Source organism: Haliotis cracherodii, unplaced genomic scaffold (assembly GCF_022045235.1).
Source record: "Haliotis cracherodii isolate W230 unplaced genomic scaffold, xgHalCrac1.p SCAF_16, whole genome shotgun sequence".
Lineage (NCBI taxonomy): Eukaryota > Metazoa > Mollusca > Gastropoda > Lepetellida > Haliotidae > Haliotis > Haliotis cracherodii.
This window is the reverse complement of record NW_027266271.1, coordinates 8,169,556-8,191,466: the sequence shown is the minus strand read 5'-3', so window position 1 is coordinate 8,191,466 and position 21,911 is coordinate 8,169,556. Positions and strand designations below refer to the sequence as shown.

The following is a 21,911-nucleotide window of genomic DNA, read 5'->3' as shown; positions in this document are numbered from 1 at the left end:
ACAAATAATCTGTATGATAAGAGGGCCTTCGAACATATTTGTAATGAATTTAATGTTTCTGAGAGTAAAGGACTTATTAGGAATAAACACTATGTATTTAGCTTGCCAAGGCTCGCTAAATACAATGTTTATTCCAAATGCAGGATATTTACCATCCCCAAACACACTCGCGCGATAACCTCTGTTTAGTGGATATGTACAACAGCCCAGCAATTGCTACGATCAGTGCCCACAAGTTTTGACTAAACAAAGTGGTGGTCTTTGCTAATATATTCAAGAGCCAAGAAACAATACTCCCTATTCTACTGGGAAGTGCAGATGCGGCTTTCCCAGGGATCTTTCCCAGTGCTTCTCCTTATGCTTTTAAACGCTTTTTTATCCACTCTTTTACACCACCCCTATCAAAAGGCGGTTAACGCGAGAGTCAGAGTCAATAATAAATCCCAAGGCAGTTAAAATACTGGCAATGGTTATCCCCTGTTCTCTGAACAATGTTTTAATTTTATCGGCCAGTGTAGTATCTTCGTTGAGGACTTGATCGATAGTTTCTTGAATTCGACTTATTTGTGAAAGAAGTGCCTTCCTATTACTTTAAGCTGCTTCGAGGAGGGCCGATCTTTCGTCTTCTAAGTTACACAATCTTTCTGCAACGCGACGTCTACTGAATTCATCACCAGCCTGTTCAAGTTTTGTTTTCTCAAAAGCTATATGCTTGTTGAGTTCGGATAGCTTGGCTATATTATTGATGAGTTCGCCCTGCATTGTTTGCATTGCCTTGTCAAGACCTCGTAATTCCCTAATACTGAACTCTGAGAATGGTACCTGTAACATGGAATTATCGTAGTGGGTATCCAAGATTTCTCCGAGGCCAGCTTCAAGCTTTTCTTGTGAGTAGTCTACAAAACCTAATTCATTACGAACAGTGTTGATGCCATGTTTACTGGCTATCATAGACAAGGCTAGGGGCTTACGAGTACGAGAATTCATAAGATCAATATCTGGAGAGCCACGCAGTCGCAATATTCCTTTACTATCTTTCGTAAACTTTGAATAGTCACGACCAATAGGAGTTTCTTTTAAGGCATCGTAATAATCATTAACGGTTGATTGCAAAAGTTCATCGTTAAGATTCATAAAGCTGGTTTCATCAGTACCCTCTTTGATTGTACTCGGATTATCAAAGTTATCTAGATTAAAATCATCCATTTTTATATTAAACATAAAGTTATATAATTTCAATATAACAATGTCTTCACAATATGGACGCAAGTTAAACCCACAACAGAGACTTGGAGATCCATTAGGGGTTAAAGCAATTCGTCAGTCTGTAACTATAACTAATAACCCGAGTACCATTGATCAGAATCAAACCCTTCTGGTTCGCTTTCCTAATCTCAGAGCTCACGGGAACTGCCCGACTATCATTTACAATTATTTTAAATTCTGCCAATGTTAACAGGGAGCTCGTTCGGAACATAGATCGTGAAATTGTTAAGAAAATCGCGATTAAAATTAGCGGTAATAAAGTTTTGAGTAGTGATGACAGCAATGTATACTTCTGTTACATGGATCTCTGGAGAACCGCTAAAGAACGGGAAAACTTACAGTTCCAAGGTATTTGTAATCAGAACACATTGAGACTGCGTGTGGGTGCTTCTAGTGGTGATAGTACCTTCGTAGAAGATAAGGCTGTTGCTGATGCATTAGTTAACTGATTCTATATATTCCGCTCGACTTTAAATTTCTAGATAGTGACATGCCCTTTTATCAAGCATCCCTAGGCGATAGGTTACAATACCAACTCACTTTTAATGACTACAGCAGAGTAATCAAAGTTACTGGGGATGAAACAGCTAGCTATTCCATTGACAATATCTCACTGGAGTATGATATGATAACAGATCCTGAATTAGCCAGACAAATTTGTAACCAGTATACTGGACGTTTAGCCATTTTGTACGATCGAGTGCTTCGACACCGAAAGATCACGAGGAACAAAATAGATACGACGTGGAATATCAATCTAAACGTCCCCGCTAGATCGTTGAAGGGTATTTAAATGTTGTTCGAGGACCCCTCTGTAGCATTTGCAAGAGATACCAAGAAGTTCTACAACCCCAAGATTACAAAAGTAGAATTGACCATCGAGGGCGTGCCTAATCAACTATATAGTCAAGTCATGCAGGCGTATCAACAGTGGGATGAGATTAAAAAACTCCCTTCTCTAAAACGAAGCCCAGAAGTTAACAGGGTCGTGAAAGATCTGTCTCTTGGGGATGTATCGATGGCTGAATTTCTTACCACGAAGTATGCGCTATGGCTTGACATGCGAACCACAAATGATGACCAACTACACGGCAGTGGTCAGAGATTAGAAAATGCCAGTGAGGGTGTTACTATGCAGATAACGAAGGTCCAGGAAGCAGCTGGTAAATGGATCCATGGCTTAGACCTGTTCTTTGTCTTGAACCCCAGATAACTCAAACACTTTTCCAGGTCCCAATGACTTCAACACAATGTGAGACTATATGTGACAAGTGATGACACATCACAGTGATCTTCTTTCAATGCACCTGCTATATGTGATTTTTTTACATTAAATTCCATCTAGGGACATCATATTTGGTATATTATTATACCAAGGTATTCCGTCCATCCTTCCAAGGGCATTTGTTTCAGACCTATAACTGGAAAACTGCTATACTCCTCACAAAAAGTTAAGCAACAAGTATTATTTTCCGTGCAACATTCTCATCAGTGTTGAATGCCATCCAGTGAGAACAAATTCAGGCAGGAGAATTACCTACGAATACTCGACTTAAAGCCTTTTCCACGTAGATTTTCCTGATAAAACTGATAACATCGCCTGAACACAACCACCCTCAAAACACACATGCAAATTGCACGACATGCATGTTTTACACATTTCACCGATGCACCCTGATTGCTTAAAAACTGCCAGCAAGGGCAATTTGTCGACATTAACACTTTAGACATGGCGTCACTTAACGCCAACTGAGGTTGCTCAGATTGTTGGAATGGTACAGATGGGTCTCACCCAAACAGCTCTTGCCAATCATTTTAATGTTCACCGCAGTGTCATCTCAAGAGCGATAACTGGATACCATCAAACTGGACTGATGACAGAGAGACCACGCACAGGTCGTCCAAGGGTGACAACTCCTCGTGAGGACTGGTATTTAGCCACCCTTGCCCGGAGAAACAGGTTTACTACGGCCAGATCTCTCCAGAATGACCTTCAGAGAGTTGCAGGAAACAGAGTCTCAACACAGACAGTAAGAAGCACACTTCATGCTCAGGATCTGAGGTCCAGACGACCAGTACGACGTATCCCACTGCTTGCACACCATTGACAACAGAGATTTGCTTTGGCCAATCAACGCCGTAACTGGAGGGTCAATCGCTGGCGTAACGTTCTCTTCACAGATGAGTCAAGATTCTGCCTTGACTTCAACAATGATAGGGCGCGTGTGTGGAGAAACCGTAATGAACGATACGCCAACTGTACAATTGCTGAACCCGACCAGTACGGAGGTGGAAGTTTGATAATCTGGGCTGGCATCAGGGTTGGACACAGAACTGATCTTGTGGTCATCAGACGTGGTACCATGACTGGAGTACGGTACAGGGATGAGATTGTCACACCTGTGATCATTCACCTGGCACAACAAGCAGGTCCTAACTTCATCTTTATGGATGATAATGCTCGTCCACATCGAGCAAGAGTTGTCACTGATCTTCTTCAGACCAACAACATCACGCATATGGACTGGCCTGCAAGGTCTCCGGATCTTAATCCCATTGAACATGCATGGGACATTCTTGGAAGGCGTGTTTATGGTCGCCCTCAGAATCTGGATCAACTTGAACATGCCTTAAGGAGAGAATGGCAGAACATTCCACAACAGACACTTGATAGGCTCATCTGGTCAATGCTAAGAAGTGTAGAAGCTTGCATTCAAGCCAATGGTGGACATACACCTTACTGAACATTGGATCATTCTTTCAAAATGACTTAAACTCAAATTTAAAGATTTTCATCTTTCAGTGCAGCACATTTTGCACGACTGTTTTCATGATAATGTTTTTGATCATTTGTAAACCTGTTAGGCATAAACGCTTTTCAGTTCCCTTTGAGGACAATGTGTGTTTGTGCTCTTTCTTTGTATTGCTTTAGTCACTTTTTAGGTATTGGAATATATGAACATGGACTGACACATAATAGATTTCTTGCTTAACTTTTTGTGAGGAGTATACATAGATTCTTTTCGAACATGGTGAACATATTCTATACCAATAGGACAGATGCAGTGTGTGAAGTTTGGTTTCAATATTTGGATTTTTTTTAATAACTTATAACTTAATAAGTACTTCATGGATGCTTCTCAAATTTAGGAAACAATTACCATACTAATGGAAGAGATGCAGTGCAAAGTTGAATTTTGATATGTGGATTTTCTGAGAAAATGTGAATTTTTACATGTTTTGAACTTAGAATGTTCTTTTTACTTTAACATTGGTGCGACCTGTAACTGGAGAACTGCATTGATTCTTTTCAAATTTAAGGAACTATTTCTATATAAGCAGGAGAGATGCATAGCAAAGTTTGATTTTGATATATGTATTTTCTGATTTTTTTCTTTCATGTTTTGAACTTTTTTGTACTTTAACATTTGTGCAACCTATTTCTCGAAAACTTCTTCATGGATTCTTTTCTAATTGGGGGACAGACCAGTAGGTGCATTGCAAAGGTTGATTTTAAAAAAAATAAATTTTTTCATGTCAAGTGTACCTTATGGCAGCAAAGGTTGCTGATGATGCTCCAGTGCATGTTAAATTATTGTGCTTTTTAAGAGGAACCGGCTTAAACGTCAAGGCATCAATATATCTCCAATATCAAAATTGTTCTTCAGATGATGTTGGAGTCGAGGTCAGGGGTATAAGAGAGCCTTGCTCACTTTTTGTCTTGTTTTCATTTTACAGATGTATAATATATATATAATAATTTCCACTGATATTGCAAGTCAGATTTTACTCTCTAAGTTGTATGCTCAGAAACTATTATGTTCACAATAATTGAAGAAGTGTTCACTTTTGTAGGATGCAATTTGGTACATATCATCGTCAGGTGAAGTGGTAAGATTTGAGTGACCTTCATTGAAGGTTAAGGTCACTGTTTTGTCATTCTTAAGGTAGTTCTTTGTGTACTGAACCATTCCCTGCATTTGTATGACATGTTTGTTAAACCTTATAACCATGTTATCTACTTGAAATAACCCACCATGAGGTTGGCTGAATTGAGGGTCAAGGTCATTCAACTGAAAGTATATAATACTTTCTTATCAATATTAAAATAATTTTACTAGAGGAATGGGACTTTGTGTCTTTTGAATGAACTACATTAGACATGTGTTTTCCCAAACCAGAAGTGAAGGCATTAAACCAGAACTGCGTGTAACTTTCTTAATAAGGTAACTAGAGACATATATTTTATATTCTAAAGTTACACTGCATTAGGCATACATTGTCCCAAACCCATTATACCCATGAAGAGATTACTTAGAAATTAGGTAATCCATTTTTTGCCTTTTGTATCATAATTATCAAAACCTATGTCATTACTAATTCATTTCCAATCATGTTTCAGAAAGAAGTATTAGACATTTGGAAAAATGGAAGGAAGAAGTTTTCTACCCAACATTTGCATCAAAAGAAGCAGTGAATACTTTAAAAATCAAAGGATCTGTGTTCCTGGTTGGGAAATCTGGTGATGGCAAGACATCAAGTGCATATCATATTATCACAGAATTCATCAGTGAGAATAAATCTTTTCAACCTTTAATCATTTGTCATCCTGAGGAAATCAAACTCTTGTCACAAGATGAGCCTTTGGTTGTCCTTGCTGACAACATATTTGGTACAACTAATTTCACACCTGCTCTTCTAGAATCATGGAAGGTATTTTTTCTTTTTCTCGAGAAGTATGTTCAAAATGGTTCTGTCTTTTTCATTGCTACTTCCCAAAGTCATATTGAAGATGACTGTCATGATCACATGGCCGGTCTATCCCTGTTGCGAAATATAATTGATACCACTTCTGAAGAATACAGGTTGAAAACACATGAAAAGGATTCAATGTTCCAAGAATATTTACATAGGTACAAAGTAAAAATGGCAAGGCATGAAAGGAAGCAGTTCACCAAGTATGATCTTGAGATAGGATTTCCACAGTGTTGTAAACTTTATTTTACAAATCCAGATGCATGGGAGTTGGGACCAACATTCTTCCAAAAGCCATATCTTCAATGGGTTGTGTCTGATTTAAAGAAAAGGGAAAAATTAGCCTACATGGTGTTGGTTATGGTTGTTTTTGAAGAGGGAAAATTGACTGTTGAAAAACTTAATCCATTTTCCGAGCAGCTATCATTCCTTGGACCACTGAAGCAGGCATGTGGCATCCAACAGAACATTTCCATCAGTGAGATAAGAGACCAGGCAAAGATCCTATGTAAGATGGGTTATTTGCAGTTCAACTTCGATCAGCAGTTTTATGAATTTTCACATCAATCGGTATATGATGTGGTTGGGTTTATATTTGGAAAGGACTATGTTCTTGAAATTCTAAAATTATGCCCACTTCAGTTTCTTCTGAATCATACCATCTTCTCGACAAGACTTGATGACAGGAAACAGAGTAATAAGCATGCGGTACTTATTCCTGAGTGTCACACTTCATCCTTGTTAAAAAGAATTGTACTTGAACTTGACTCTTGCAACATCATAATTTTTGAACACAGTGGTTTCTGTAGTGCTGCTTTTGTTGAAAAAGCTTTTGAAGATGGGGAATTCAAAAAGTGCTTGGAAAGATTATTTAGCAACCCCAATTCACAGGAGCAGTTGGGAAGTTCTAATCTTATGTATGTTTTATCTGCATATCTCAAATACAGCTGTTTCCTATTGAAACTGGTGTCATTTTTGAAAGCACTGAAACCAGATGGATTCAAGAAAATTTTACATGATATTCTAGAAGGGGCTTGTAGTTCGGGAAATGAAAGTCTTTTCAATTCTGTAATTAATGAAAAGATCAATCCATGTAAGCAGTGTATCCTACGAGCATCAGAATGCAATTTGGATGTAGTAGGAATTATGCAAAAACTAATATCAACATCAGTAGGTAATAAAACAGTGAAGTTGGTACTTGAAAATCTTGTAAAACGAGGAAGACTTAAGACTTTGAAAAACTTCTCACAACATCATGGTTGGAAACTGTTAAAGGTATCCAGAAGAAAGCAAAGACTTTATAGTCATGTTTGTTCCTTTGGAAGTTTTGAAATGATCAAATTTCTACTTCAAACCATTGGAAAGCCAGATCGACAAGATGAACTTTTAAAGGAAACTGTGACTGGTGACAGTGAGGAGATTCTCCAATATCTGCTTTCAGAAGAAAACAAAAATGCAGTTGACCGACATGGACGGACTCTTCTGCATTATGCATGTTTGAAAAACTCACCACTGTGGAAGCACCTGCATAATCAAGGTGTTGATCCTGGCAAGGTGGATAAATTTGGAGCCACAGCATTACATCTTGCATGTGAAACTGGTTCTGAAGAATTTGTGAGGAAACTGATTTCCAAAGATTTTGGTGTGAAAGTAACCAATATTGCTGCAAATGAGCAAAGAGGTTCGACAAGGTTATCACCTTTGCATTCAGCTGCAAAAAATGATCAGGGATGGACCTTGGTGAAACTTTTGATTGAAAATGGACCTGAGGACATGAAGGATGCAGCAATGGTTAACTTTACCGATGGAGATGGATCAACACCATTACATATTTGCAGTGAAATTCCTGATGCAGGAAAAATGATTAAAACTTTAGTAAAATACAAGTGCAATACTGAAACAAAAAACAAGGAGGGAAGAACAGCTCTTCATATTGCGGCTAGAGCCAATATTCCAAGTAATATCCAATGCCTCTTAGACAGCAAAGCAAATGTAAACTCAGCTGACAATAACCTAAAGACTCCTTTACATTATGCTGTATCACAAACTCCAACATCCAAAGATGATGTGGATGCTCAGAGTAATTCCATTGGTATTATGCTTTCACAAGAAGCAGATCTGTATTTACAAGATGCAGATGGAAACACTGCAATACATGTTGCTGCTATCAACAATATATCTAGTAGCATATTTGAAAAGCTGCTGAAAAAGGCTGAACATGTTCAGCATGTAAACTATATCTCTGTGTTGAAATACCTTTTGGGACCAAAAGCATCAATAACTAGCATCAGTAAGCTATTGAAGTATCACCCAGAGGTGTTAGAGAAAAAACATTCAGATGGTGAATCTTTTCTTCAGGTTGCACTGGCAACTGGATCACCATTTGATGTTGTGAGAATTCTCATGGGGAGTAAACAATCAGCCATGTCAGTAAATTGGGGATGTATTTCATTCAGAGATGCAATCACCAGATACAACTTTGAGGAAACTGTAGAGTTCCTGCACTCATTTGAAGACTGTTTCTCATCTGATGTGAAATCTTCTTTAATGCATTTCTGCTGTGAAAAGAAATTCTCAGATGAACAGTGGACAAAAATTATTGATATTCTGATGAAAACACCATTTTTTCTGTCTGCCACAGACAAAGATGGTCTAACAGTACTACATAAAACAACTCACTCTCCCAGCAGAATTAAGTATCTCTTAAAACACAAAGCTGATATTGATGCCCAGGACAATTGCGGTGAAACAGCTCTGCATGTTGCAACACGTCAAGGGTACATAGAGGGAGTTAAGTGCCTGTTGAGAAATGGAGCTGACCAGTCAATCAAGAATAAGATGCTTGAAACACCTCTACTTTTAGCCTTAAAAAGAGGCCAAGAAGAAAATAAGCCTTTCACATACAGACTTTACACAGTGTATGAGTTTTGTAGTTTGAAACTAAACAGTCATCTTCCTTTCACACAACTCCTTATAAAACAAACACAGAAAGGAATCATGGTATCATTTCTCTGTGAGGATGTGCATAAATCCATACCAGCACATCTTCAAACTGTATCTTTTGATGAAGCCATTGTTCTTGAATTGCTAACAGATCCTGAAGTGGCCCATGTTTCTGATGCTTCAGGAAATACAGTACTTCACTATGCAGTTTGTAGGAATGGTCTCTTTGCCAAACTGCTTTCTGCAGGTGCTAGTATAAATTCAAGCAATAATGAAGAACAAACATGTCTTCATCTAGCCTGTCAGTGGAAAAACAATTCTGAAATGATTCAGTATTTACTTGATCAGGGGTTGTCACCATGTGCAGTTGACAGCAAAGGGTACACACCTCTAATGTATGCTCTAGCCAGTGGACTTGATGATGTCAGATTGATAAGAAGTTTGTTGGAACATTTTTCAAGAGCAAATAAGATATCCTTCAACATCCTACACCTGTCTGTTGAGTGTGCACCCAAAAAGGTTATTGAACATGTGCTACAAGTGACTCATATGTTTATTTGGAAAACAGACAACGATGGCAGGCTACCGATACACCTTGCCATAGCAAGAGGAGATGCTACCATTGTGATGGTAATCATCAAAGCACTGAAAAGAAATGAAGAAGGGGGAACAAACTTATCAACAATAATGCACAAGTATGAAGATGGGGGAAACTCATTGTTACATGTTGCTGCCACTGTTGATAATGTTAAGATATTGAAAATTCTTCTCAGAGAAGGGTTTAATGTGAACACTCCTAACAACAAAGCCAACACACCACTCCACATAGCTACAGAACATGGAAACGTGAACAATATGAAGCATTTGCTAAAAGCTGGAGCCGAACCAGATGTTTCCAATAATGAAGGACTTGCTCCATTGCATGTAGCATCAAGAATGGGTGCAAAGGATTTGATTCACATTTTACTTACTGGTACAAACAGGGCATCAGTCAAGAAATGTTCAAGTAAACATAAAAGATCAGCTTTACATTTTGCATCTGGAAAAGACTTTAGTATTGATTTCATGTCCTTTTTGAATAAATTGAGAAGTGAGATAGGAATATTCAGGAAGTTTGGGAAACAACTTCATGATATTGCTGGCGGTGCATCTTGTGTTGTGATGTTAATTGATAAAGGACTTGATGTTAATCAAAAGGATTCACTTGGGAAAACTCCTCTCCACCTTTCAGCTGAAAACAATAACACAGTGATAACCAGTGTACTGTTGAGAAATGGGTGTGATATTGATGCAGTGGACAATGCTCGGAAAACACCTCTGTACACAGCCCTTGAATTCAAATCGTATGAAGTGGCTTCAGTTCTCATAAAGGAGAATGCTGATTCCAACATACTATCTTCATGTGAAGATACAGCAGTGGATATCCTCATGAAACACTATGGAACATCACCAAGCACAGAGCGTGATCAGTTACAGAAACTTGCCAATCTTCTCAACATACCTGTGTAGGATGTATACATATATCACTATCTCCTACGATGAAAGAATAGACTTTTTATATGTGCAAGATAATTCAATGAATTAAGATTTCAGGTGAACAACATTGCTAACTGGATTTATTCATAGTGTACAGACACTATTTTCAATGCCCTTTTCCTGCTGGCAAGTGTCAAGGGCATACAAGGTACATGCATAGGATTAGTAGTTTCCGACTTGTAATGTGAAAAAGCCAAATCATATTCTTTCTTACAGTCTTTTGGTGGAGATTGTATATTGGATCCCAAATCAGATCTCGACTGATACACTGCAGTTTCATGTTATGGTCAACCAAAACCTTGTCTAACCTAGCTTATCTTGACACAATGAAAGTGATCTTTCTACTATGATTGCTTTTAAAGCTCATTTAGTAATGTGACACTTGAGTTAAATTTATGTTTGTCATGTGATTGGTTACCCATTCATTGATTCAGCCCTTTTAGCAAATATTTGTGACTACATGCAAATGTTACTGTAATAGGTAAACTTTCATCTGAATTTTGAAGTGTTTATTTGGTTGCTCTTAGTAAGTACTATTGAAATGCAATTTTCATTGTATATTTGAGGAGAACCATGTATGCTTGATCAGTATGATAATGCAAATGACAAAACATGTTTGAAATATTTACAATATCCAGAACCAGTTGCTCATGATGATATGAATGCAAAACAATGAATTAATTTTGTTAATGTATCCAAGATTATTGTGTCTATTTTAATTAGGCCATTGCCAAAAATTGTTGGTATTTTGGCTGAAATTAGTTATGATAGAAATATGTCAAAGGTTAGCCAGTATTTCCTTTATCGTTTATTATCAGCATAGCTTTTCCATGGGGTTTTAGTATTTTCAGTTACACAATTTATAAACCATTTCAAGTGGCTATTTTTTATTTACATTTTGTTTGTACATGTTTTTTATTACTTTTGTGTATGTTGGTTAATCATATTGTTGATACTTATAGTCTTCTTGATTTTTGAAGTAGCAGTGAAAACCATTGAAACTTTATCATGCTAATATAACCAGAAATGGCATTATTTCTTCCCCTTTAGTTAAGAGGGTATAATGACAATGTTTTAGAGAAATAACAGCCATGACCTTTAAGTGTCATTATATTTCAAATGACTGCTGTTTGTGCTATATAGTGATTTTTCTTGACAAATTACTTTGGGGATTTAGTTTTGCACACAACCAAGGACAGAAAATGTAATTGGTCATCATAACTTTTCAGCCTCTGCTGACAGGTTATTAATGCAAAAGTAGAGCTTTGCCAAGACGTATAAAACACTACTACTAAGTGAACTGTTTGCCCCATCATTTATGAAATAATGGTAATGTATTGTTGTGCAAACTAGCCCATGGGATGAACAAAATAATTTTGTTACATCCATGTTTGTTATCTGTTTATTGGGCTTCAGTATTGTTATCAAATGTCTTCTCCCCAGGAACTACTGGATCAATCAAGATGAAACTTAACATGCTTGTTCCAAGCAGTGTTCCCACATCTGAATTTGCTCACTAATGAATGACCAACTCATTCATTTTGTTATCCCCCACCACTCTCTGAGTTTGTCTGTCCGTCCTTCCATCCATCCTTCCGCTTTCTCAATGGGGATATTGTTCTCAAAAACTATTTCAGTTGGAGTAATGAAATTGTACACACTGATGTTACTGGTCATGACTTTAAATGAGTGAAAATTGGTGTCTTAAATTCATGTTTTACAGAGTTATGCCCCTTGCTCCATGCTCTTATATAAGTTATATTAGAAACTACTGAAGTTACATTAATGAAAGTTTGTATGCTTATCAATGAGTAACTTGTCAACATCCATGTTTTGCTATTTTGTGCATGCACAGTTACAGTCTTTTTTATGTATATACAATCCTTGTTATATCCCTCATACACAGGAACTCCATGATAGCGTGTATAACATAATATATTTGTATAGAGAAAAAAATCACACCATGACAAGTCTATATGTGTATAGAGGGGTGTCATTTTTTGTCTATATGTTTATAGAGGGTCTTCTTTTTTTTCTCTATACGAATATATTATTTTTATACACGCTTTCATTGACTTCCGGTGCCGGCATACTGATGTCAGTGAACACACCATTTTGTAACAGTTGGTCACAAGTAGTGATTTCATACATCAACATTGTTGTACATATTTTGTATTTTCTTTGAAGTGAATGAAAAGTACACACAATCATTCTGTCCTGTTGCTTACAGTTTCAATTACAATATATATACTCACATGCAAAAGAAACGCAAGTCGAGTATGCAGTATACATGTTATTTATTTTCAACAGTAAAGACAAGAAATACTGATAGGGCAAGATTGACAAAAACTTGACTGAGGACAGTTGATTAGACCTTGACCAACATTCAGAGAGCACATGGGTCCAAGTCTCGCATTAAGTCCAATCCCTGCCCATATCATGATGCTAGTTCCACCCCATGGATCCCTTTCCACAACATTTCTGTCAGCGAAACGATCCCCTAGATGCTGCCAAATTCTGACTCTTCCGTCTGGGAGTCACAAAAATGACTTTCATCGGTGAAGATGACACGCCACTCACGATGACACCAATTGTGATGACAATGTGCCCACTGAAGTCGTGTTTGTCGATGCCGTAGTTGGAGAACAGGACGACGTGCTGGTCGGCGACATCTGAGGCTGTAAGAACGGAGACGTCGGATCACAGTGTCCCGGCTAATGTGTTGATTATGTGTTCCTATGGTCTGTCGAGCACTTTCACTTGCAGTTACGAACGGATGTCGCTGGTGTTGACGGGTAATCTGCCGATCTTGTAGAGGTGTGGTGACCCTAGGACGACGGCTCGGAGGAAGGTCATCAGTGGTCTGTGTAGCATTGTATCGATGCAGGAGACGGTAAATTGTGGTTATGTTAACGTTGAAATGACGGGCGACATCTTGGACAGACTCTCAAGCTTCCAAACATCCGATAGCCTGGTTTCTCTGAATTTGAGTTAGGCGTGGCATTGTTGACCAAGGGGCGGTAGGTCCTAGAATCGGCCACAGTTTTACGATATCCACTACAGTTCGTGACAGTTTGTGCATTTTCGATTTCACGAGAAATGGGTCCATGATACCCGCATATTCATTGAAATGGTGTGTTTTGGCGATTAATGTTTTATGTTGCATTTTTACTCGGGGGCTTCCAAAGTTCAACAAAAAATATTGGTAACACCATCAGGCTTCACTACATGCTAAAACTCGTATCAATTTATGGTTCGGTGTTTGTTACCTATTTGCTTAAAACCACTTGTGTTTCTTTTGTGCGTGAGTATTTCTTTGGAGAGTAATAAATAATATTGTTATTTCATGCAAACAGGTTAATGAATAGCCATTTAATCTTTTTATTCTAAAAATTAAACTGAACAAATTACTTTTACAAAATGGATGATATTTTTGTTAAAAATATATGACCACATTTTTAAAGTAATTGTCTTGGTTTGATTGATAGAACAGTGATGTCCAATGATTTGCTAGGTATGCATGAGTCACAAACTATTCGCAAATTATTCCCCTCGTTTTGCATAATATAATCAATTGGATTACCCTTACTTTATTTCTCAAAGAATTGTAAAAAAATAAACATAAGCCATGCCATGTACCCCATTGATCGAACCATACACCATTGTTCTGATAATTCCCTAGAAAAGGAGCTGTCTTTGCATAATTCTGAGGCGAACTGAAGATAGATAACTGCAATATAATGAACAAATGCATGTCCTATATTGGAAATATTTTGTTTTGTTTTGAAATCTCCTTTGGGGTATTTGACTTTAAATAAGTAAAGAAATATGCCTAACAGGTGTGTGTCTTGCCCAGTTAAGATACACGGTAAAACTATCTAATTGCTTATCTATTCAAGACATTATTTATATGTTCAAAATAGTCATTGAATGTTGTGTTGAAAAAGCATCAAATTCCGTTCAAATCACGTTTTTTCATACTAGGAACGAAATTTAGGTGAGATATATATTAATCAATATACCAATGTTGTCTTTATCTGATGTCATCACAGACATAAAACAAGCTCTGACGTCAAACAAAATTATGTAAATTTTTTAGTAGCTCATTACATTTGATGATAAGGCGAGTTACTCTATTATTAATGGTGCAACATTGGTCAAATTACACTTACACAATCAAGTGAATGTGGGAAGTACTAGTTTATAGATTAGATAGGGGCATATTCATTTCACTATTACTTCCTTTTTTTGAAGTATGATTCATCGTTTTTTATATTTTGTGTCAAACCTAAATGTACACAGTTTCAATATTCCATAGTTTGGTTCTTAGTGAACAAAATATCATGATAATATGTTGACCTTATCTCCAGCAAATTCCCGCCAAGTGACCTAAGTTACAATGAACTAGTCCTAAGCATAGTGGAGTAATGACCCCTTTTCTTTGTGAGTGTTTAAACTCACTGACGTCTTCTGATGTCAGAGGAAAAATAATAGTGAATTTGCAGTTTTTCAGCACATAACAAAACAAAGGAGAACACCTACAATTGTCCTTTTTTCAAACTGGTTTGATATTTGCATTTAACTTTACACAAGCAGGTAGGAAATTTAATAGTCTACACTTCTGCATAATTTTATAGTCATAGCTAGATTCAGTGCCGCATTGGTGCAATTCACTTGTGTCAGAAAAATAATTTGGCATCCCGGGTTAGACATATTATGTACTGTTGATAAAAGTTCGATGGTTTGGTTCACAACATTGACTGTTTCTGTTCCTAAGTATTCTTAGTTGTATTTCTAGCAGATGATAATCATAACCAAAAGCAATTACCGTCAGAACTGCCTTGCATATATATATATATTAACTGATATGTTACTAATTGTTGTTGGTAGACAGCAGTTACAAACTAGCTAGGACATTATTGGATCAATGACCATGATTCTTCAATACAACTTTGATTTTGGATCATATGATAATCTTTTCAAAATGTATATTATATTAGCTATTATATTATTGGCAGCTGTCTTCAGATTTGAATCTCTTTAGTTCTCAATTATCAGTGGGCATTACATTATTATTCCCCGCCACGAAGTGGAAGGGGGATATAGGAATGGGTGCCGTCCCTCCGTCCGTCTGTACGTCCGTCACATTTAATTTCCGGAGCAGATCTTGAAAACCGTACCATATTTCTTCACCAAACTTGTAACATAGATAGGTCTAGTGGTGAACTGGTGCTTTTTGATAGTTTGGGATTTAAAAAAATTTTTTTTTTCGAGTTTTCATGGCAACGACTTTGAATTAGACTGAAAATGGCGGTAGTCCTCGTTTTTGGAGCAGATCTTGAAAACCGTACCATATTTCTTGACCAAACTTGGCACATAATGTCATCTCGCGGTATTGAATACATTTCCATTCTTGTTGGTAAGTTCTGCATTGCTTGTGTGTATGTTCCTCCAAAAGTGTCATGGACACGGTTGTTGCATTCATTGACTAACTTTATGCAGAAACACAACTCATTACAAATACAACAGTGTAACTGATCTTAAACCTACTCAACTGTATAAACACTGACTCCTATCCTGTATATATTCTTGTCAACCATATTCTGTACTTCACTTGCTTGATAACGGTGTTAAAACCTACACCGAAATCATCGATCCTAATTGTCTCATCCTTACTCATTCCAAATACAGTACATAATCTGTCATAAACTGCAGATGGGAAACAACACCATTAATAACTTTTTTAGTGCTGCAAATTAGGCCATTTACAAAAAAGCCCAGTGAACATAGTTTACAGGAGCTAATTCATTGCACGCAATCGAACATGTCATATTGGCGGGGGATATGAGTATTTCATGCTTGTTTTCATTTGTAAGATAGAAGCTTAATATTCAATTTGTTGTAATTCCAAATTGTTTTTGTTTTTATTTGTTTGCATATTTGTTTTGAGTCAGGTATTTAGGTTGATTCTTCTATATATTTTTCAATAACCGCTCAATTTTTCAATAAAGGAGCAGATTTCGGCCTAGGCTATTGCTTCATCTGCCTTGTTCTGCTGATAAGGTTGTAAAGGAGGAGATTTCGGCCTCGGCTATTGTTTCATCTGCCTTGTTCTGCTGATGAAGTTGTAAAGGAGGAGATTTCGGCCTAGGCTATTGCTTCATCTACCTTGTTCTGCTGATGAAGTTGTCAAGGAGGAGATTTCGGCCTAGGCTATTGCTTCATCTGCCTTGTTCTGCTGATAAGGTTGTAAAGGAAGAGATTTCGGCCTAGGCTATTGCTTCATCTGCCTTGTTCTGCTGATGAAGTTGTAAAGGAGGAGATTTCGGCCTAGGCTATTGCTTCATCTGCCTTGTTCTGCTGATGAAGTTGTAAAGGAGGAGATTTCGGCCTAGGCTATTGCTTCATCTGCCTTGTTCTGCTGATGAAGTTGTAAAGGAGGAGATTTCGGCCTAGGCTATTGCTTCATCTGCCTTGTTCTGCTGATGAAGTTGTAAAGGAGGAGATTTCGGCCTAGGCTATTGCTTCATCTGCCTTGTTCTGCTGATGAAGTTGTAAAGGAGGAGATTTCGGCCTAGGCTATTGCTTCATCTACCTTGTTCTGCTGATGAAGTTGTCAAGGAGGGGATTTTGGCCTAGGCTATTGCTTCATCTACCTTTTTCATCTACCTTCAATTCTTAATTGCTTCTTTAAACCGCTGGCGATCTTCCACAGATGTTTTGATAGGCTGATTGGTGATGGGTGATTGGTGAGCAACAGAGATTTACAGTTCATTATAAACATAAACATTTCGCAGGACCTCAAAGTGAGTTCGCAATATCTGTTATATCATATAAGCGTGTTATATCCATCAATTTTATATCATAAAATATACAGCAAATGGCTGGGACTGACATAAGAGTTTGATATATTTGTCAACCTGTTATGACCGTGTTTGTTATAAACATAGTTTACTGTAATTACTAGTAGGCGTTATGTGTGAGAATCATCATCTCAGAAACCTCAACCTTATGAGGATCTGCCAAGACTCGATTATTTACAGACAGACGTCATATAGCTGGAATATTGCTGAGTGTGGACAAGGCCAATATTTCAAATAGAGATAAGGGCTAGAACAACTCTGAAACAGATACCGGTAGTACCCATCCTCAAATTGTGGCTAGTTCCAGATAATCACTGAAAGTGATAATAAACATATAATGTACATATAATATACATATACTGATATGCAAGACAAAATTCCTTTCCAGAACTAAAAAAACAAAACTGTTTGAATGCATTAATGTAACTTTGCATACAAATCAACTTTGCTCTTTGTGGGGAAAAGAAAAGAAAAACATTTCAACATTTTCAAATAACATATCGAATTTATATACCGGAGTTTTTGTGTAGTCAGATTAAAAGAACTACATACTACCTGTGCGTTTCTTTTTTTGAAGAGTGTATGTTTATCATCCAAATCTGGTTCCCAAAGAAGAGATAGCTTGGGTGAGACCAAGCGGTATCTACATTGTAGATATCATTACAATGAAATTGCATCACAATGCTTTGCAGACCATTGTAACCTCATTGGTTACCATGGCATCACAATCAATTGTGATATGTATAATAACCCTTTGGTCCAAATTATGTGTGATCACCAATAACCTGTGATAAAATCTGAAACATTTCTTTGATGAAATTATATATTCCTTCATAAATCTTCTGCCATTGTTTTTAGGACTCCTTACACATTTGAAATCTTTGTTTTCATGTATCAATATATTTATGTTATACAGTGATATCATTATTATGAGATTTTTCAATTAATTCCAACAGATATGCCCCTTTACCATGTTATTTAACTACTACTTAGTCTAACATTTGACCAATGTGTGAAACCAAATGTTGATGTTTGTTTTGAAATTGTATATACTGTGATTAATAGCTCTAAGTAATTAGTTCAAGCTGTGTTTGTTTTGTTTTTTCTTGTGCCCATTTATACTTTTACATTGTTCTGTTATTTCTCCCATTGATCTGCCAGGAAATAGTGCCAGCATCTCCGTCTGTCTTTAATGGTTTCCAGAGCATAATATTTGATATTTCCAACATCCATGAAACTTAGCACACCGTATTTCCTGGATTAAACTCCAGACACTAATGAACCACTGGGCCTCGAAGAATAAACACAACTTTTTATTCACGGAATTATCCCCATAATTATCTTTTAAAGCGATTAAAGCGGGTGTAAAGTGTCAGAAACATAAAACGCCCAGGCGTTTAATCAAGGAAATACAGTATATATCAACTTTGTAGTGAAGTGTTTTGCCGTTTAGAGATTTTGTGAAATTCATGATACATATATTAGGCTTTTAGGGTATTAATTTGGACTGAACTATATATTACTTCAGGTACTTTGCACACATTTAAGCAGCCTCTCATAATATGCTGAAATTGTTACTCTGTCCATTGTAAATGGGCATGCATTAATTAGAATTTGGTCGGTCCAACTAAAGAGCGTTCCGGAGCGTCCAGGATAATCATACTGAATAATAAAGTGTATTCTATAAAATTGTGTTCTTGTATTACTTATAATTAACTGCCGTTGATGAGGCGCCAATCCCCGCCTACTTTAAGTCACGTGATTTTTTCACTCTGAGTCTCCTTGCTCACGTCTGAATCCCGAATACTATTTTACACAAATCCCAAAAGTATTGAGAAAAGGGCTGCCGTCTGCATTTAAGGTACTTGAAAATATACGAGCTTCACACAGTTGTACAAATCCAGAACGCTGACATGCGCCATGACTTCAACGGCCAAGGCAACTACCAATTGACACCCTGGATGGCAGGCTTGAAATTGTCGAATGCCTGCCGGACATAAAAATGCCAACAGGAGAAAGACAGTGAGATATTTTCGAAAGTTTCCGCGTGGCCCCAGATATCAACAAAGCAATACTGTTGTCAGGTTCACTGACTTGTTAATGCATGTCATCGTATTCCAATTGCGTAGATCGCTGGTTATGTCACTCCCTGGATTGTCTGGCCCAGACTCGATTATTTACAGACCGCTGTCTGTCATTTTTTAAACAAACTCGTCTGCAATTACCATTAGGTCCGCTTTGTTGGGTAAAAAAAAACCTTCATGGCCTATTAAATATTTTCTTACCTTGTTACTTTTTTGTGTTTTCTTTTGCAGTGTGACCTATTTATTTGTATGCTTTTCACAGTGGATATTCCCACGATCGTACCAAACTCAGAAAGACATGTTTTATAACAACCCATTACGTTCTTCATTTGGGCAGGCAACCAATCGTTCGTCGCGCCCCCATTTTTAGATTGAAGTTCCAGGTCATTAGCCCGGATGTGGTTGTTATTAATATTTTCTTTGGGGTAGCTAGGTGCATGGGACATTCTGTTTTGAAGTTGACCTTGTGCTGCATTGGACATGCGTTGTCCAAAACAAAAGTGATGTCATTAAAAGAAATGTGCTCATAACTTTGTTAGTATGGTATCTACAGGAATAGAACTCTCCAGACATGGGACGTGGAAGTGATGTCATTATAGTTTGATAAAAAACAACAACTTATCAATGTGTAATTAGGTTAGCTAGAGGCATAGGACTAAGTTGTACTGCACCGAGTTAGCAAAACTCGTAGCAGACGACGCAAACGAGCCGAGTTACTTCCCTTTACCTAATGCATCAGATAAACATCGGTTCATTACATCGATACATATGCGAGATAAGCAGGTTACCTAAGATGTGTTCTAATTGATATGTCAACGGGCTACATGAAATTTGTATCCCGACTGTGAGCATAATCGCCCGCTCCTTCACCAATCAGAACTTAGTGAATGTTTTAGTGAAGAAAGACAACTACAGACATTGGTGATGTCAGTTATCATCAGATATGGTAAACTCAGAATGATTTCTGGTGTGAAAGTTTGGGGGCAGGAAAAGATGGTGAACGAGCTGCTTCAGATTTTGCATGTTTTTATATTTATCATATTCATTATCCTCTCACATTTACCTGCAGTTGTCCTTTCTTCTACCAATCCTTGGACATACATTTCAGCGAATGAGTGAGTGAATATAGTTTAATGCTGGTGAGGTGCAACGGGGTTTAACGTCGCGTCGAAGATTTTTGCACTTATATAGTGACGTGCATGCACGTGTGTTTGACTGCTTGCACGAGTCCGGACAAATGCCGATTTTATAGTGTTAGTCATCTGAGATACCATGACGCAGGTTAACATGAATACCCTACTCAGACACAGTATACTGACTCCGAGACGACTAATACTTGTGTAATCCCGTTAATGCCGGGCGCCAGGCAGGGTAACAACAAATACCACGTATTAAGTGTTATATTTGGGATAACACTTTCTTTGTAAAGTACAGATCCTCGTACTTTTTGGGGGTGAGTCCCGTCCGGAATTCGAACCCACGCTTCCAGAGTAAGGCACCTCATCACCAGCACACAAAGTCAGCAATCTACCCCACTCAGCCACCGAGGCTTCCACAAAATGAAAGTCCAACAACTGGTAGTCTAGATCACGTACTTTGGGTACCCCTCTGACAAGTGTAATTTGAAGTCTTTCTAAATGGCATTGTGTGTTCATAACAAGTACCATCTTTTGACATATTTTGGTATGACACGACCGGGGATCGAACCCCGGACGGAGGCGGTCCAGTGACCATGCGTTGACTCTGATCACTCAGTACACATTTAATCCTCTCTTTAAGCGAGTATGATGTAACTGGGGACCTATTCACTCCAGCTACCAAACGGGCACGTACATGACAGAAAACATTAAAACAATTTGATTAGCCTTTTTATTTTTTGATAAAAGTTGGATAATATTCGAAATGTAGAAATCCATTGTACAGGCATTGCTATCTGCAGATCTTGACGGTCATTTCTCTACCTGTACTGGCGGGCGATGACGACGACAGCAGACAGGAGGCTGAGGGTTGTAACAGTAGGAGCTGAGGCTGAGGAGGCCAGCATCTTGGTGGTGAGTTGTGTTGTCACGACAGATTGGCTGCTTCCGTTTGCGGGAGACTGCGGTGGGAGATCGGTTGTATTTGTCAAGGCTGTCGGAAGTGCTTTTGCTGCTGTTGTAACACACGGAACTGTCTGAAAAAAAGTGAATTTGTGAGGTTGGACCATCCTTAGCAATGATCGGCAAGTCAACTTTTACCAGCCAGTCCAGAAAACCAGAGACTATAATTTAATGGGACAACTCAATGTAAGAAATATGCAGATCTGGGGAAGGAGGTGGGGGTGGAGTATATTTTTGTACAGGTGGCCATGCCACCACCACCCCTACCACAATTTCTAGAAGTACACTAAATATACATTTCAAATTGTTAACAGAATTTGGTCTAATCTCACCGCTTGCTTCCCACTATGGATAACTCGTAATTC

General features: G+C 37.8%; 1 protein-coding gene across 1 annotated transcript in view; it reads left to right on the top strand.

Annotated features, from left to right (window-relative positions):
• The window catches only part of LOC139463785 (uncharacterized), a 41,475-nt gene extending 26,000 nt beyond the window's left edge, over window positions 1-15,475 (top strand). Inside the window, exon 4 of the mRNA XM_071245093.1 lies at window positions 5,669-15,475. Within this exon, the coding sequence (XP_071101194.1) occupies window positions 5,669-10,473 (4,805 nt within the window). The 3' untranslated portion in view covers window positions 10,474-15,475. The remainder of the gene's footprint in view (window positions 1-5,668) is intronic.
• The last annotated feature ends 6,436 nt before the right edge of the window (window positions 15,476-21,911 follow it).